General features: G+C 39.8%; 1 protein-coding gene across 1 annotated transcript; it reads left to right on the top strand.

Moving 5' to 3' along the window:
- Positions 1 to 1,271: 1,271 nt before the first annotated feature.
- On the top strand, positions 1,272 to 15,995 carry podn (podocan). The gene is made up of 11 exons (XM_062424138.1): positions 1,272 to 1,357; positions 5,580 to 5,873; positions 5,968 to 6,061; positions 8,752 to 8,816; positions 10,307 to 10,416; positions 10,512 to 10,668; positions 10,776 to 10,891; positions 11,145 to 11,358; positions 11,449 to 11,892; positions 12,668 to 12,816; positions 14,618 to 15,995. The coding sequence occupies exons 2-11, from the start codon at positions 5,598 to 5,600 to the stop codon at positions 14,754 to 14,756; spliced, it is 1,764 nt and encodes a 587-aa protein (XP_062280122.1). The 5' UTR covers positions 1,272 to 1,357; positions 5,580 to 5,597; the 3' UTR covers positions 14,757 to 15,995.
- The last annotated feature ends 2,306 nt before the right edge of the window (positions 15,996 to 18,301 follow it).

Genomic DNA, 18,301 nt, shown 5'->3' with positions numbered 1-18,301 from the left:
GTCTGTAAACGCATCCGCTAGGGAGTACATCTGTGCCCAGATGAGGACACTGATACCACTCTCATGTCTGTATGGCAAAACTACTACCAGCAGCTGGTTAGCTTAGCTTAGCTTAGCACAATGACTCAGGGGAATCAGCCAGTTAGGGGGTAACAAATTTCGTAAGTCAACGAAAAAACTAAGTGTGAAAACATATCTGTTGTCGATTGGACGATTGGAAGTCGATTTAACTCAGTTTTGACCAAATGTGTTTTAGTTTTGTAGAACAGTGGGAATATCCTCAGATTTTTGGTAGCTGTTTTATTCCATCGCCTTCCACACAAAGGGCCCACCACTTAGACATAAGACTGTAATAGTTAGACACACTGATCAAGTGTCTCTAATTACAAGCAGAAGGTAAGAAATAAGGTGTGACGTTAAACAACAGACAAAGCTAATGAATTTTTTCGCCAAAGCATTTTTGGACGACTCCTCGTGAGGAATCAACTCAAAATCAACTCTTTGGCACGTGAATCTGAAATAACAATGAACTGTGCTAATGCATCGTAATGGCAGCAGATGTTCACACACTGTGCCTATCGGGAGGTTGGCTCGTTGAAAAGGAGGCCTAATCCAGGAACACGTGGGACATTAGATCATATCCTGCTGCCCCCCTTCTCCCACTTTTTAATTTATTATTGGGGATATTCAGAGCGACTCATCCATCTCCTCACCAGATGAAAGTTATCTCAAGACGTTGCTGTCAAACAAATGCAAGCACGGATATTTTTCAGCTAGGGAGAAACAAATCCACTTTTAGAATCACATCTTTTATAAGTGTTTGGTTCCTATCTCTGGTTTAATCGCACAATGAAAGAATATCCAAGACACGACCACTGTGTCTGTCTGCAGTGATCAGGCCTCTGTAAGTGCATCCAAGTACTTCTCATCCCAGCTGTGTGATTATCATCTCAGCAAATCATCTGGGATTGGAAAGTTTTTTTTTAATCCAGAGGAAAAATTGACAGTTTTCACAAACTCAACAACACGTAAGTATTACATCTCCACACTAAAACTACAACATTGCAGGGGGAAGAAAATCAACATAAGGGGGGGAAAATATGAGAAAAAAAGGAAAGAATTTGTGTTTCTGGCTCTCATTCAGGTCAGAGCTGTCTTTCTTACTCACTCCCTTCCTTTTCACTCTCGCCTGTTTCCCTTCCTTTCTTTCTCTTAACTTTCCCTCTCTCCCACTCCCACTCTCTCTCACATCTGGAGGGTATCTGGTGTGGCTGTGTGACTCCTCGCCTGCTATGGGACAGCCTGTGTTTGGACTGGACGTCAGACTTCAGTGCGTTTCAGCAAACGTTCAGAAAGGGTAAAGTAGTAAACCACAATGTGTTTTGTTTTTTCTTTTTTCCAAATCTTACTGCTGCATGTTTTTTTTACGTGTGGCTGTTATATTATATGGAGCTCAAGCTTTAAGTGTCAGCGTCATTCATCTGTGCATGACACCTCTGGCATGTGTATCCCAGACAATCCTGACTGTGCAGCAGAGTCACTTCACGACCTCTGCTCCACCGATAAAGAGCGGAATGAAAAAAGATGATTACTTTTAAACTGCTTCAGTATTGCGTCTAATGAAGAGACTGCACTTCAAGCTTTAAATTGTAAAGTAACAAAAGACTTAGAAGTGAAGGCTTTAAACCCCTCTGTGACCTTTGGGTGCTGTGATGTTTTTATTCCAGCCATGGTCAACTCTTATTGTTCATTTGCTGTGGGTGTATGCATGCTCCTGTGTGGCTTTCCTTTGCTTGTGTGTGTGTGTGTGTGTGTGTGTGTGTGTGTGTGTGTGTGTGTGTGTGTGTGTGTGTGTGTGTGTGTGTGTGTGTGTGTGTGTGTGTGTGTGTGTGAGTGTAGGTGTGTGCCACTGTCCTTCTGGTAGTTGTTGTAGAGGGACAGACAGAAAAGGCACTACTGATGGATGGCTTTTAGACGTTTGCCTTGAGTGCCCACTTGATATTTTTCTACCCGTTCGGCAGCAGATTATTAGAAGGCTTTTTCCTGGCTTGATAAAAAAACAACACTGCTGCCCTTGAGCCTGTCAGCCAGCTGCAAAAAGACTAGATTTTTTATGATTTTATTCTACCTGGACATAAAGATTTGATTTGACAGTTGTTGATTTTTGTGAATGTGTGTGTGATTGTGAAAAGCAAAAAAAAAAAGAAGCTTTCATTGGTGCTGCTTATGCTTTTTTCCCTCCAAATTGGACCCTTGCAACTGGTGAGGACTGAAGCTGCAGACACAGCAGACAGACGGGGCAGAGAAAGAAAACAGTGTGAACTATTCGTCAATGAAATCATTTCATAAATGTCACCTAGTCTGCCTAATAAAGCAGTTAAAAGTGGGCCTGTAGGGAACGCATATTGGAATAGAATAGAATAGAATAAAGCTTTATTGTCCACCAAGGTTGAAATTGGTCTTCGGCTCACCAAACACGAGACTAAGGGAAATAACTAGCCTTGCTCTGTCACCAACCAGCATCTCTAAATCTAACTAAGTAACAAGTTCTATTTAATTTGTAAGATTTTATGTGCCAGACACTCTTTTCGTGCAGGCACATTAACTCCCTGAAGTCTCCAAAAATAGAAGCCTTCAATTCTCATAATGCAACTAAATAGTGTTTTTCAAAATCATCACCTGTTTGTCTGCTAAAATGTTATAGCCTCTACGCACAACTTCATATTACTTAAGTGATGTCATCTGAGTATGTTTACTCTATTCGGCAAAGCTCTACTTGAGTCCATGGAGTTAGTCATGATAGAAAAAAATGATGTGGAAAAGCTAAAATTAAGAAATAGTAATAAATGAATACATTTTCAGATGTGGTGTTTGTGGGAAGGACGAGACTTCCAGTTTGGTTCTCTGACCTTAAAAGTAAAATAGTGGTGGGTTGGATAGTGTTAAGGTAATGTAATTAGTTATTTATACCCACTGAATGGATTTCATTGTCAGTCTGTGCACTCATTGAATTTAAAGTAACCACATATAACTGTTTACCTTGAAGCACATTTGTTTTCTTCCCCTCCAGTCCTTCATTCAGCATCAGTCTGACCTCTTGCCTCTCATCATGAAAAGCAGTTTACTCTGGAACAGTGTATGAAGGCTGAGGTTATGCTTAAAGGTGTTAGTGTTATGCATAAAGCCAGCAGGTGGTGACCACAAGGAATATGCAAAAAAAAGAGCAATATTTTCACCTCAGTTTTTAAAAAATGGTTTGCAAAATGTCCTTTGTTTTCATGTTTTGAACCTCACCCGTGAACCACTTTAAAATATTAGCAGTGAGCTGGGAGGTAGATCTGCTGTTTGGAGGCACTACTATGTGCTATAACATCAGGGAGCATGTTTTTTTAAACTTGGCACTTGCGCAGCGTTAGCTCCACAACTTCAGCTTACTAAACGGTTTGACTCCTGATGAATTTTTGGAATCTTGAGGCCAGACAGTCTCTTAGCAGGCTGGAGTAAACACAGCTGCGTCCTACGTTGGACCTGAGGGGATGTGGCACGCTTTTTGTAATTTTCTATTATTTTTATGCTGTTATGATGTCAGATGTCTATGTTAAATATGGTCAAAAGCTTGAGGAGAGGGGGGCCTTAAAAAAGAGATGAGGTAAAACGCCCTGTTTCAGACAGAGGCTGAACTGAGGGTCTGAATTAAGGGAAGGTTTGAGTTGAATAAGAACGTTTTTAAATGTAAATCAAGATATTCCAATAGAGTGCGAGGATATATATATATATATATAGACCTGGAAATGGGCATGATACATCCCCTTTTTTTTCTGGAATCAACAACAACACAACAAACAATACTAAACTCTCCAGAATAGTCAGACTTAGCAGTGCAATATCAGGCAAAGCAGCTGAATGTATAAAGATCCTCTGACTCAACACTTTCAGCTCTTGCCTTCATAGACGTGGTACAGAGTCCCGTGTGCTATATGAAATCTATAAAAATCTATAAAATCTATAAAAAAAAGAATTCATCCCATATGCCATGACATACACCAGTGAAACCAGTACTGTAATAAATGGACATGCCAGTTTTGTTTTGAACCCCATGCACCAGGCACTTCACTTCCTAAAACTGAATTATTTTTAAATTATTTCTAGCAATTTATTCCTTTCATTTTTATGTAACGTTGCATCTAATATAGTGTAAAAATGTTTACATAGTGTTTGTGTAATGTATGATGTGAATGATGTGATATTGATGTTGATTGTCATGCAAGCTAAGCTAAGTACAAATGACTACTTTGTACAACAAAGGTGAGCAATAAAGTTGTTTAAAGGTTGTTTATACTTTATGATTTTTATTGACATATTTTTGCGCAGCAATTTCTACATTTCAGTTGTTATTGGAAACTTCTCTCACTCAGACAGTTGCCTCTGTGTCTCTGCAGCTCTCTGTCTAGTATCAGCTTCTGTTGCACCTGTAGACTATCATAATATTCTCTCCTCTAATATTTCTGTCTGACTGTCACATCATCACCTCCCATATTAGTCAGTCTAAACACCCAAAGTCACGTTGTTTAGCATCTAACTTCATGTGAAAGCATTCCCTCTTTGTTTCTGTCACAGTACAGCGCTTATCTGATATGATGGGATACATTGTTGGCAGCTGGACTCATAGTTTCTAGTTGTTCAGGGTCCTGTACTAGATTACTTAACATTCCTACGTTTTTTTTCTGTTTTTGTTTACTGGTTTCTGAAAGCAGGACTCGAAGCTGGGCAGTGTTTTTATTCTTTGGGGGCTCTGTTTTTGAATTAAACTTGCCCACTCCATGTTCCACTCAAATGGAGTCTTGTATGGCAATTTTTGGGGCGTTGATTATGCTAATGAACACACAGCTACACATGAACGCGAACAACTGGCTGAAACCAGTCATTTACAACAAGATCCCATTGGAACAAGAGTTGAATCCGACTTGGATGCTTATTCAATTGCTTCCTTGTCCACTGTATCTGTCAATAAGCAACTGTTTACTACATAGTTAACCTCATCAATTTATAAAGTGATATGTCAGTCTCGTGTTTGCAGCTTGTTTCTGCTGCCCCCAAGTGTCCAAAAACAAAGTTGCTGCAATTTGAAATGTCAATTAAACCAAGTGTACATCAGATTGAAATGAAACCTCTGATGTTTAGTGGCAAAAGGATTTAAGACAAAACACAATTTTCTTCCAGACAGCACAGAATGCAGATAAACTAATGAAAAAATATCAGCCCCATTAGATTTTCATTCATGTGTTCGTGTTTGATTGACAGGCAGAAGACACGCCTCCTCAAACCTCAGGAGCCATGAAGCAATGCAAAATAATGATTGAAAACATGATGCCTCTTTCAACACAAACTTTGTTTGAAAGCGATTTTTGACGCATTGGGGCATTTCACATACCCAACAGAGAATCCAAAGTATTAGTATAAAAATCTGCTCAAAACAGCTTTAAAACTAGCAGATCGCAGCTTTAACATGGTTTTGTTTCCAGGAACTAAATAATCCAAGATCTCTTCATAACTTCACTGTCCCTGTGCTTGTGTAACAGGAGAGCTCAGCAGTCGACATGGCCTTTCCCAAGCATTCCATCCTACAGGCTCTGAGTGTGCTGCTCTTGGCCTCGGTGTTGGTGCGTTGCCAGGCCCCTCTTGAACCAGAGGAAGAGGAAGAGGAAGAGACAATAAATGAGGCCGACATCACAATAGCACCGACGAAAACCGACCTAATCGAATGTCCGACGGACTGCAGCTGCACGACAGAGGGGGCAGTGGACTGTGCTGGGGTCGACCTCGTCGAGTTCCCCAGCAAGTTGTCCGACCAAACCCGCCAGCTCTCTCTGCAGGTCTTGCACACACATACACACAGAGACTATAATACACATTCACATTTTAAAACTGTGTATAGAAAATCATCTGTGTTTCGTCTCCTGATGTCAGAACAACAAAATCGAAGAGATAACAGTGGAGCACATTTCCCATCTGCATCAACTTGAGACTCTCAACCTTCAGAACAACTGGCTCACCACAGATGGTAAACACAGTAATACTATTTAAAAAATCTCTTGCAGGAACCTGGCGTACCACAGGAGAGCAGATTACAGACTTGTTATATGCAAAGTTGTTCCTTCTGGGACAAGTGGGTCTGTTAAATTTCTGTTTTTCTTGCACAGCTGTGGGTCTTTGTTGACTGGTTCTGTCAGAGCCTTGAATGGTTGTGTCACCTCGTTGGTTATTTATTTCTTTTATTTATGGAAACAACATTTTTGAAAACACCCAACCATGGCAGAAATGCATTTTCCAGTTTAACTCTTCCAAACACCCATGGTTTGCTGTCCAATTGTCAGGTCCAGTTAAGGGAGGACACTCAACAGTGAAAACTGAATCAATTTGCAAAGGATGGTCACGTTGCTGTAGATTTAGAGAGTTTTAAAGCCAGACTATGTTACTTTTGAAAGAAGAAATAACCTATTATTTTTCCTCTTTTTTATCAAAAGTTGAATTCACAAACAATAAAAACACTCTTGCTCAGTTCAACACACTTAGGAGTTACTCTTACCATCGCATTTGGTCTCATATGACCAGTAGCTTATGATGGTCAGCTAATAATTCACATTAAATAAATGAAAAACAAAAAAGTATCCATTCTTGTACGTACCATCCTAAAACTGACTTATGACTGCTGGCCTGTCGTGAAAACAAACCAGGAAATGTGTCCCTGGCCTAGTTTATAGCGAGTCTTTCAACTGCAAACAGACTGCCACAGGTTGACACTGAGTTGCCACTACCTGCTAGTGCCACTGTGTTCGAGGTAGAGCAGGTCACCTACTTATAGGAAGATTGGCCTTTCAATTCCTGGCTTCTCAAGTCCCCATGTTGAAGTGTCTTTTGGCAAGATACTGAACCCAAAATTGCTCCAGCACCCTGCATGGTAGCATGTCGCCATTGGTGTATGAGATTGTGTGTGAAAGGGTGAATGTCTCCAGTAGTGTAAAAGCGTTTTGACTGGTTGGAAGACTATAAGTGTAGTTCATTTATCATTTATTCAGCAAAAGCTGAAAGAAATGCTGTGAAATGCTAATTTCAAGCAGCTGTAGCTGTTCTTTACCAGTATACAAACAACATTGCAAATTCACAACAGCTGCACAGTGGCCACTTTGTTTTGTATTTAGGAGAGTCAGATGACACTATTAGTATCCATATATTAGCTAACCTATATTAGTTATAGCATCTACACTAGCCACATAGCACCCGTAAATATAGAAAAATGGGGGACTGCCCATTGATCCGAAAGGCTTTTGTTTTCAGGATAACAGGCCGTCAGACTAATGGGCTTTCAGACCAATGGGAGGTTTTTCAAACTAGTGGGGTTTTGGAATAATGGGCCGTCAAGCCAATGACATGGCAGCAAAAAGTGATTTACAGTCCATCACATAACCACAGCAGGCATATGTTCGCTTGACTGGCACCAGTGAATCTTTGCATTTTGTGTTTAAAGACAGTTTCAAGCCCTATTCATGGTTATGTATTACCATTCAACAGCAGAATCCAAAACAAACATCAAATGGCACACATTAGACCTGTTGGGAATAACTTTTTGCACCTATTGGCAAAACCTTTATTGTGTCAGCTAATGGTCTAGCTGAAAGCCAGTTGGTTTTTACCATTCTGGCTAATGGTGCTGCCAACATGAACAGATAGCTTAATGGATTATTGTCCTCCTGGCCAGCTGTGACAACTGCTTGTGTTTCTGCTTTTAAAGCTCTAACTGCAATTTCCCAAATCACAGTGTCTCAAACTTTTTATGTAGTAAAACCAATAAGAGGCCAACATAAGGCTGCTATCCTTAAGGAAAAAAAGAATTAGGTTGTGTACCAGGCTACAGTGTATGCATGAAAAAAACGTTCTTGTCAAACAATATTAACACTTACATTTTCCTAATTTGTTTGCTCTCTGGAGCACTCTTGGGTGTCCTTGCTGTAGTCCAGCTGAATGTCCATCAGCTAAAAACTCTTCTTCAGCCTTCTTTCCCCATCTCGTTCAATATACGGGTTGATTTCTGAGCCTGCCATTGTTCTAGGTTAACGTTATGGTCTTCGCTGAAGTCTTAAAAGGTAGAAACAAAGGTTGTGTTTTTAAAAAATGCTTTCTTCATTCCCAGATCTCTGAGTCTGAACTAGGGTTAGTGAAGGTTTAGCTGTAAAGGTGAAACATGCCTACTTGCTGCAAAGAGGGAAATGTTCACAGGGGCTGTTCAGAGACATTTGCATGGCTTTTTAAAATATAATACTTGTAATTACTACTTATAATAATTACTACTTAATTCGTCTCCATTCTGAATTTTTAATTCTGTATTGAGGTGAACAAAACCGTTGTAATGAATGGACCACATAGTTGACTACAATAATTACATGGAACAAAACAAACACAATTAAAAAAGGGGCGCTTAACTTCAACTTTACAGATGAAGTGTGGGTGGACTTTTCAAGATTTAAGTGCCCATTAACCTAAAAAGAATCATTTCAACTGAGATAGTATCACTGCAGTAAGTTGTCAGTGCTTTAGCAGTTCTACAACATAGAAACAATCTCGGGTATTGTATATTGTTGCTGTTGTCCTTGGACCACAGATTCAGAATTCCAACATTGATTAAAATAAAAATGTAGCAGTTTTTGGCTTTTCTTGTTAGCATCTTGATTTAAAAGTGTTTTTTTCACTTTACAGGCCTTGAAGATGAAGGTTTTGAAGTGCTTGAACAGCTGGCTTATTTATACTTGGCAAATAACAAGGTGAGTCATACACCACTCTCTCAAATGTTTGTTCTCTCTGCTAACCTCAACTCTGCTTGTGTGGTTCAAAAGAAATGTTATCTTTTCAGATACATCTCTCAATACATTTTATTATATTTTATTGTATTCTGTACTACTCTGATACATCTTCACAGTGCCAGCTGGCAGAGAGAGGTGGCAGTCTCCTCTCACACACTCTGTGCGAGCTTATGCTTGTAATCACTTCCAGTATGGCTGTGCCAGCTGGTCAGAGCTAAAATGTTAGTGACCCTTTTGGACACAGAACAAGAGAGAAAGGATGGACAGATTTGTTTGTGCCTTCACAGGGATGAATAGGCAAACGGGATACAGGAAGAATAGGGGATTTTTAAGTGCTCGCTAAGCCTCAAAGACACCCATGCTGCTTTAATCCATAAACCATGTTATAAAGGAGAGAGCTTTAAATGAACATCTAATCTCACCAGTGCTTCTCGGATTTCTATACTCTCTGCTGTTTTGTACAATGTAGTTCTGGTAGGAGTGACTAAAGTGGGGGAAACCTTGCTTGTACATGAAGGGGTACGCATACAGCATTTCCACACTATAGCAAATAAAACAGTGCCTGCTTATTTGGAGAGGACAGGCTGGCTGAATTGAAGCAAATATCTGAAATTGAAGAAAAAATCCAACAAGTCCTAATGCCCAAATGAAAAAATGACAAATCTACAATCTCTTTGGTTAAGGCTTGGTTGATTTCAGGTAACTACATCTAATTGGTTATGGTAAGGTAGAGTTTGTGATCATGCATGGTTGAAAACAAGACCCTATAGTCATAGCATGGCAACATCCTCACAATGACAATATTAACATGTTGATATTTAGCAGATGTAATGTTTACCATTGTCAACATTTTATCATGTAAAAGTTATATTTGCTGGCCATCACTAAACCCAAAGAACTGAGGCTAAAAGAAATATCTTTCTGTATCGTTTTGTAGTACTGGCTGATAATGAATTTCAATCAGATGATTGCATGACTTAAAAATGTAATGGATCATCAAAAAGTTATTCCATGGCAGTTCATTTAGGGGTGGAGACATTTCACTCTGAACCATTAATATCAAAATATCCAAGGTTCAATGATGTCATTAGGATTCATCCTCTGGGGACCATAATTTGAATGTTGTCAAGAACAGTTGTCAAGATACTTAACACAAAACAAAACAAAACAAAAGTCAGGGGGATCATCAAATGATACTTCATTCCTTGGAGGACTATGAATATCTGTCAAACAATCTAATATTTGTCGTGATAATTCACTCTGGACCAAAGTGGTAGTCTGACTAACTCATGTTGCTATTCCTTTGCTTTTGAGAGAGAATATTAAGTAGTTGCACCTCCACAAGAGGTTGCCTGCAAGGTAAACAATTAGATTAGATTATTTTAATGCTATCAAATTTCTGACGAAGACATTCTCCCTACATATATGGAATGCTTCTCTTTGTTTTTCAGCTTGCCTCAGCACCAAAGGTTCTACCACCGTCTTTGGTCAGCGCCGACTTCGCTGCTAATCAGCTTACGAGGATCTTTCCGTATACGTTTGGCCAAAAACCAAAACTGAAGTAAAAATTTGTGTTTTTGTGCAAATTTCCCATCTATTTCTGAAAATAAAGTATGCCCATTACACACTGCAATGCACCTTCCTTGTGGCCCCCAGGTCTGTGTATCTCCACAACAACAAGCTAAGTGATGCAGGGCTTCCTGATGACATGTTCAATGGTTCCATCTCCCTGGAGATTCTCACCTTGTCCAGCAACTTCCTGCGGGTTGTCCCCAGTAGTCTCCCCACCTCCCTTTACCGTCTTCATTTGAAGGTCCCTCATAACACACTGGAGCACATTGTTGCACAGTTTGCATTTAAAATATTCATGAATATGGTGATTGTAACATATAAGATAAGATAACATTCCTGTTGTTACAGACTAACAAGCTGGAGAAAATCCCAGCAGGGGCCTTTGACCGCTTGCGAAACCTCCGAGAGCTGTATCTACAGAACAACCTTCTCAGCAATGAAGGCATGGACAACGAGACTTTCAGGTGGACAAAAAATCCTCACTCTCAAATCCCTCAGGCTCTTACATATTCTACCATGTCAATGCATTTGCAGAGTGTAAAGAAAACAACAAAGAAATCCCTTAATTATACATGCATTTAGGTGTTTTCTAGTGAGTACAAGAGGAGAGCTCCCACTTGACAATGACTATCTGATGTCTCGTGTTGCAGCAGCAGAAAAAAAATGTACTGTACAAGAGCTCAGAATTGATGACTTCCTCTCTCTGTCTCCTGGCAGCCAACTTAGCAGCCTGGAGTGTCTGGACTTATCCAATAACAACTTGAGCGTTGTCCCTACGGGTCTGCCTCGCAATCTAGTGCTGCTACACCTGGAGAAGAACTCCATCCGCAGCATCCCTGGGGATGCTCTAACTTCTGTTCGAAACCTTGAGTACCTGCTCCTCCACAATAACCAGCTCCGCTCACGTTCCATCCACCCGGCTGCCTTTCAGGTACATTTCTTTTTATGTCATGCTCTTTTGAATTCCCTGCCCTCTGTGTAATGAATCACCTGTTGGATCTTTAATTTGCATTCTCACTAGGGTTTGAAGAAGCTGCACACTCTCCACATGTACAACAACTTGCTGGAAAGGGTTCCCAGGGGTCTCCCTCGGCGGGCAAAGACTCTAATGCTGCTCCACAACTCCATTTCTGAAATTGGCCGCAATGACCTGATCCATCTGTACACCCTGACGGAGCTCAACCTCAGCTACAACCGGCTGACCAGCCCCAAGGTACATCGCGAGGCATTCAGGAAGCTGCGTTTGCTGGAAACCCTTGACCTGTCAGGGAACAACTTTCTCTCGATGCCCTTCGGTCTTCCTCGCAGCCTACAGGTGCTGGAAATCAAAAACAACCAGCTGGACACCATACCAGACCGGGCGCTGACAGGCATGGAGAAGCTCCGAAAGCTTGTCCTAAGTGATAATGAACTGAAACTGAACTCTATTTACCAGGGAGCCTGGATGGAGCTAAGTGCGCTCACAGTGAGTGGCTGAGGGAGACACATCAGATACTTGAGCAGGATTTTCCACTTCAGGAACTTAACAAACCATAACATGGGGCTTCCAATAGTTCTTAAAAAGCCTGAGAGGCTCTAGTATTTGGTTCTTCCTTGCTCTTCCACTGTACTTTACAAAGTGAGCCATTTTGAATATTGAGGCTGATCATTTGCAGACAGACAACAGTAAAAGCAGTGGTGCTGATATTGTTGAAGATTTATACTTTTTTCACATTTATGTTAACATAATTCACGAAAGCAGCAGAGAATCCAGGGAACTGCTGGCCCTGGCCCAAGCCAATCCATGGATCAAAATATCGTCCAGTTTATCAAACTCTTTTGTCATTTTTCGGTTTGCTCCATTGTGCGCATTGCGATATTGTATTTTTACTCAATTAATCTTTCACATTTTTTATTGTAGCCCATTTCGGACGACACTGCACAATGTACTAAATCGTTGACCTTATTGTGCTGTGACAAAACATCTGCTGACCCAATCATCATGACTTCATTGTCGGCAACCTCTGAAGGTATCTGGAACTTTAATTTTGTATCACCTCCTAAGCAGCACCAAAATTTAGTGCCAGGAACTTTCCTTCAAAGTGAGTGTATAAGAGTAAAAAAAACAACCAGATCCTGTAATTTGTTAAGTTCCTGCAGTGGAAAACGGTTATTAGCAACACACACAAATCAGGCTTTTGTATAATTCTTCTAAGACATAAGAAAACATATTTGTTCCATTACGCATCTTGTAATTCCAGACGCTAGACCTGTCTGCCAACCAGCTGTCGCACATACCCTCCGACCTGCCTGAATCTCTGGAGTACCTTTACCTGCAAAGTAACCGCATTTCCAGTGTCCCTGCTTCAGCGTTTGAAGGCACTCCGAACATCAAAGGCATCTTCCTCCGGTGAGGAACACACACACTCACAAACCAGTTTTGAATGAAGATTGTGGTTATTAGTCTCACTCATTTTCCCACTAATTCTAAGATTCTTGTTTTCTTTCCAAAAAAGAGAAGTGAACTGGTGTTAAACTGTGCTGTCAGCACTCCATTCATCTTCTACAATTGTTTCCATAAGCTGTTTCATTTCAAAGTAGCTGCACGCTCCATGCAAAAGAGGATAAACTTTAACATGACACTCTTCACCGCCCTCGGGGCTTTGTAGAAATATGGTGGGTGGTTACTGCCGTGCTAGTCTCCAAGGGTCAGCTGAACTCGGGTTAGGCGTACACCAGTGTTCTTCCTCGCTCTTTAAGACATATTTTTACAATCAGCTCAGCCTGAATTTTTGGCACAGATTTCTTTCCTTTTTATTCTTGTCAAAGTGTGTGAAAAAAAAAATCACTTTCACAGTTTATAAAATTCTAAAAGAAGTGTTGTAGAATATGTGAATGTAGTGACAGACTCTGTGAGGTGTATTGTAAAAGAGTAGATATAAGACTTAGATGAGAAGACGTATGCGAATGTATGAAAAAGTATCAAAACAACACGTGTCAGACTATTTCTTGGCCTGGTGCAGTGATTTTCTAAGCGGCTGCTGGCGCTACCTTCATATTGAGGTAGTTTTGTAACACTGCTAATGTTATGAATGCAAACCCAAAATTACATGTTCAAATGTTAGTTTTAAACTTTCAAACCATACTTTTAACTTGTCATACCATTCTTCAAACTCTCAAAACTTACTTCCAGCATTTCAAACTATAGTTTCAGTTTTGTTAATTGTGAATATCTCCTAAAAGTTCACGTTCCGATAAAGTTTCGCAAAAATCTCTTATATCCTGGTGTGCTACTAATCAACCAAATTTACGACCGAGCTTCATTTCGCAGAGTACTGCAATGCGGTATCTAATCTCTCCATCTCCTCTAACTTATGTGCATTCAGCAAATTTCCCACTTTGCTTTATTCCACATAGTGCAGGCTTATATCCACAAGCACAGCAGCTGAAAGCAGCATTCAGACAGCAGAGTAAAGAGGTTTCGGTTGAGCGCTTTGAAGGCTTTTGTTCCGTTTGGTTTTCAGTGTGACCTCAACCTAGCTGCTTTATGGCTTGTGTTTACAGGCCTTGACCCCTTCCAAGCTGTTGTGCTCTTCATGTTGTTCATATCAGCTGTTGCCACATTTCTTTCTTTTTTTTTTTTTTCACCAAAATCCCCCTACAGCTGGGAGCCTTTGACCTGAGCCAATTTAGAGCCGCTGGAATGCATGCATCAGTAGGGGGGGGGGGGGAAGTGGAGGGAGGAATTATGTGTGTTCATTACTAATTGCATGTTGTATTGAATGCTGGCTAGTTAAAGTTCATGGGCGACATATGCAAGCATTTTCACTGATAAATAGGTGTAGGTGCAGTTGATTCCAGGTGTTTCAGAAGTGCTACGATGTGAGTAAAACACCTGTGACTGTGTGTTCAAACGAGTCAATGGAGTCAACAGATATTAAGTGGGTGTAGTTCAGTGTGTACATACACACAACAGATGGGACCCGCTAGGCTGATCCCTGAGTGGAGAGAAGCTGTCACATACTCCTCCTGACAGATGTGGTTTGTAAATGTCACCTGCTGTTTGTTAACCATCTCTTCTGCACGTTGGGACTTTTGCTCGCTTAAGCCTCTGAAGGCTCATTCGTCAAAGTCTGTTTTGATCAGCTGTCAAGGAAAATGTACCTCACAAACCTGTGTGTCTTTTTTTTTTTTTTTTTTCACTGTTCAAGGCATAACCGCCTGGCTGTGGACTCTGTGGACGAGAGCTCTTTGGCACACCTGTCCAACTTGCAAGTTCTGGACATCGGAAATGGAAACTCTGAACTCCCCTTTAAAAGAGATGAGATGGAGGATGAGCTGGAAACATAAGACACACTCAGTTGAACTGACATTGGACTGCATTGTGTCAAGGACAGAAATGGCTTTTAAATGGGAATGAAACTGCGAATGTCATTTCCCAGGCCCATTATTGTGAGTGGCAGAGTCACATATTTCTGGTGCAGGATACCGGATGAAGTTACTTTAGTTTCCTTTTTGTGGGCTGGTTAGAATTGCATATCTTTATATCTGAGCTTTAATATTTGTTTATGACTGTTGATATATAATGTCTGTTTCTGCTTTATTCTACAATATGCATTCACAAAACTCAATGTGAATTTTTCCATGTAAATGTTTCAGAATTAATGCCAAAAATGTAAGCAGAGTGAAAAAGAACAGATGTTCACACTGTGTGTGTCTTTCTCTGCTTTATGTCATTTTGTTATTACTACCTTCTCCACCTGCCTTAAATAAGTGATTTTACTACAAATACTGTGAAAGAATTTGTGTTTATAACACCAAAGGTAGTAATACAAGCAATCTTACCCCCATTGAAACAAAAAAAAAAAAAGCATTTTTTTATAGGTTTGGCCATCAGTTCAGATCAGTTATGATATTAGTGTATGCACCAAAGTTATTCCTGACATCTGGGAACACAGCAACATCTCTACAACACAAACTGATGAGGCAAGAAATATTAATCTCAGTTTATGGGCAGACTTTCTGATTGAACTTTGGCTTTCTGGTGGCTCTGCACAATTTTCCTTTGAAATTAAAGATCATTACCAACATATTGGGTGTGTTGAAGTTTAGTTGTATGTCCATATTGAAATTACATTAGTGGTAGATTACTGTTGGGGCTTTTTACAAGCTCTCTGAGTGTTTCAACACCACTCAAATATTTTAGAAGGTATTAAAATAAAAAGTGACATGAGTCAACATGCAGCCTGTGAGTTGTTGTAATGACAGCAATAATCTTGGAAAGCAGTGACTTACCTACAGTATGGATCAATGTGGATATCATTATTTTTTTATGTTATTCATTTGACATATGCTTGTGAATGAAATACTCCAAACATAAAAGCAAATTCAACATATTCAATCCTGCTGCTGCTGCTATTACAGTCCATTCCTGTTTTATAAAAAAAGATAGCAAATATTTGTATATGACATTGAAAATACTCATCCTATTACACTCACTATATTGCTATGAATACAGTGTCACTTTCACATACAGCAGTATTGTATTGTCACATATACAGTCATCAAACACAGCAATAAATTATTTGAAAAGGCTGAAGAAGACTGTGCGTTTTCTAACATTCACCAGAACATCTGATTATTATTTCAGCAGATTCTTCCACACAGGACAGTGCTATCAGAGCTAATTGGTCTCCAGTATGTCACAGGTGCAGATATTCTGTCTAATACCATAAATATGAGGAGATACTGTAAGATAAACTACATCTGAGAATACAATCTGTTATCTTCCCATGAGAAAAAACATGATTTCTCTGGCAGTAAATGTGCACAGAGCTGACAAAACGTGGTTAATGAAAATACGAAATACATGTAATACAGTATTTGACATTGTACGGGACCCTCTATGTGACAAAAGTTAAATGCTATCCAAAAGACTGGCACATCTGACATCTTAAAACAATACTCCCTGACACATGATTGAGAGAATTATTGGTGATCTGTATTCATTCCTTCTCATGTCCATAAAGCAGTCCCTTCTTAATGCTACCTAACTGTATTCAGACAGAAGGCAAATTTTAGATACAGCGTGGTAAATTCAATGGAAAGACTTGAACATAGAATTTGTCCCAGACCACAAAGGGAACATAACATCAGATTCCTTATGCTAAGCTAGCTTAGCTTAAGCTAATGTCCGTACAAGAAAAATGGTAGTAATTATGTATAAATGAAGCCAACCAAAACTGAATTTCACAATCGCAGTCAGTTAGCTGAGTCCGACAACATGCCGACTGCTGAACCCTCAAATTAGCCTCGACTAAAGTTTGAAATTTTTTGTGTGGAAACGGAACCAAGATCTGCCATCTGTGACAATGGTGTCGTGGTAGGGCGCAATCTAGATCTGTTTATTTAGCGCAAAGATTGAGACTTGGGTAGTATTTTTAAATGTCATTTGATAATCTCTCGCTCTTTCTGTCACTGACTTTCTGCCAATCATCAGCATCGATGTGTGTCATGTGTTACAAGCAGGTGCGTCATTTCGTTAAAGTTTGGTGGATAAGCAGAGCATGGCTAAAGCATCAATATTAGCCTGGCAAGTTTGAGGTCAGTAATGGATGAAATAAAGCAAAAGGGGAGCTTTGTAAAATCCCCAATGATTCAGGGAAGGCTGTTGCATTGTGGGGACTTCATGACATCATTGTGACAGTAGAAAAAAACCTCCAACCTTCGACTTGTGAAGATCATCGCGATCGTCTATACAAAGTTCGGTTCTGCATTAGAACTGTTTGGGTCAACAGGATCAATCCGGCAGGTTCAATGAGGTCGGGTCTTAAAGGTTTGGGTATGGTCCAGGTTCGGACCTCCGTTGTAGAACCATGCAGAACTAATCATTTCAGGTACATAGGAGGAATGATAACAGTAAATAACTCTCTCAACATACATATTTCCACATGAGTATTGTTTAAACAGACTAAACAAACTGTATTGCATCAATGCATCAATGGCAAAAATAACTGATACAGTAGAAATCCAAAAGCTCCAAATCAAGCTTGTGTTTTAGATTTTGAAATGTTCAGATTGCTAGTTTGATATATCTCCATATCGTAAGAAAAAAAAAATCAACCAACAAACAAGGACCATTTGGTTGATGTTGTAATACCATGGGTAGTTTTCAGGCTTTTCAAGTGGCAGGAAAGTTGAAATCAAGTGCTCTTGAGTTCAAATACTTGAAACCATTCAAATCTCATATTTTGCCCATGTATTGAAGTCATGACCACAAGGGAAAGTGAAGTTTCTGATTTTCTTCTTCAGGCCTCTCTTCCCTGTCATCACTGTTAGCTTAGCACCACCAGCAATGTTAAGGCAAAATTAAACAATTTGGGCATTTCACTTTACCTCCTGATTATTGAACTGTCCCACAATCCTGTCTTCTCTTTTTTATTTTATGACACAAACCACTTTCTGCTTGCAGTAGTATAAAATATAATATATAATAAACAATAAAGACTTGTCTTATTAACATTTTGCACACGGACAAAACAAATTTAAGAAATTATATAAAATGTCAATATCAAATAGAAATCAGTTAATCAGGTGTGAAAGCAAGTTCTCACACCTGTATTCAGAGTCTGGGTGTTCAGGTGCAAGTTCATCCTGCAGGTCCAGAACAATAATTAGTTTTTTATTAATAAAATCTTATGGTTGTCCTCTTGGTGTTTTAAATTCCTCTGTCAATGTGACCTTTGTCCAGTCCTACAGTCGATATAACGTACCAACAGTTTCACAATAAAATGCCTCTTCTTCATATTCACGACAATATCACATGTGTTTCAGTTGAGGGTTGCAGAGGAGATTTGGCATGTTTTCCTACCACCTATACAGGTGTCCTTTGCTCT

The sequence above is a fragment of the Scomber scombrus genome, chromosome 8 (genome assembly GCF_963691925.1).
Source record: "Scomber scombrus chromosome 8, fScoSco1.1, whole genome shotgun sequence".
Taxonomy (NCBI): Eukaryota; Metazoa; Chordata; class Actinopteri; order Scombriformes; family Scombridae; genus Scomber; species Scomber scombrus.
The sequence above is the reverse complement of the archived record's forward strand: the minus strand, read 5'-3'. Positions and strand labels throughout refer to the sequence as shown.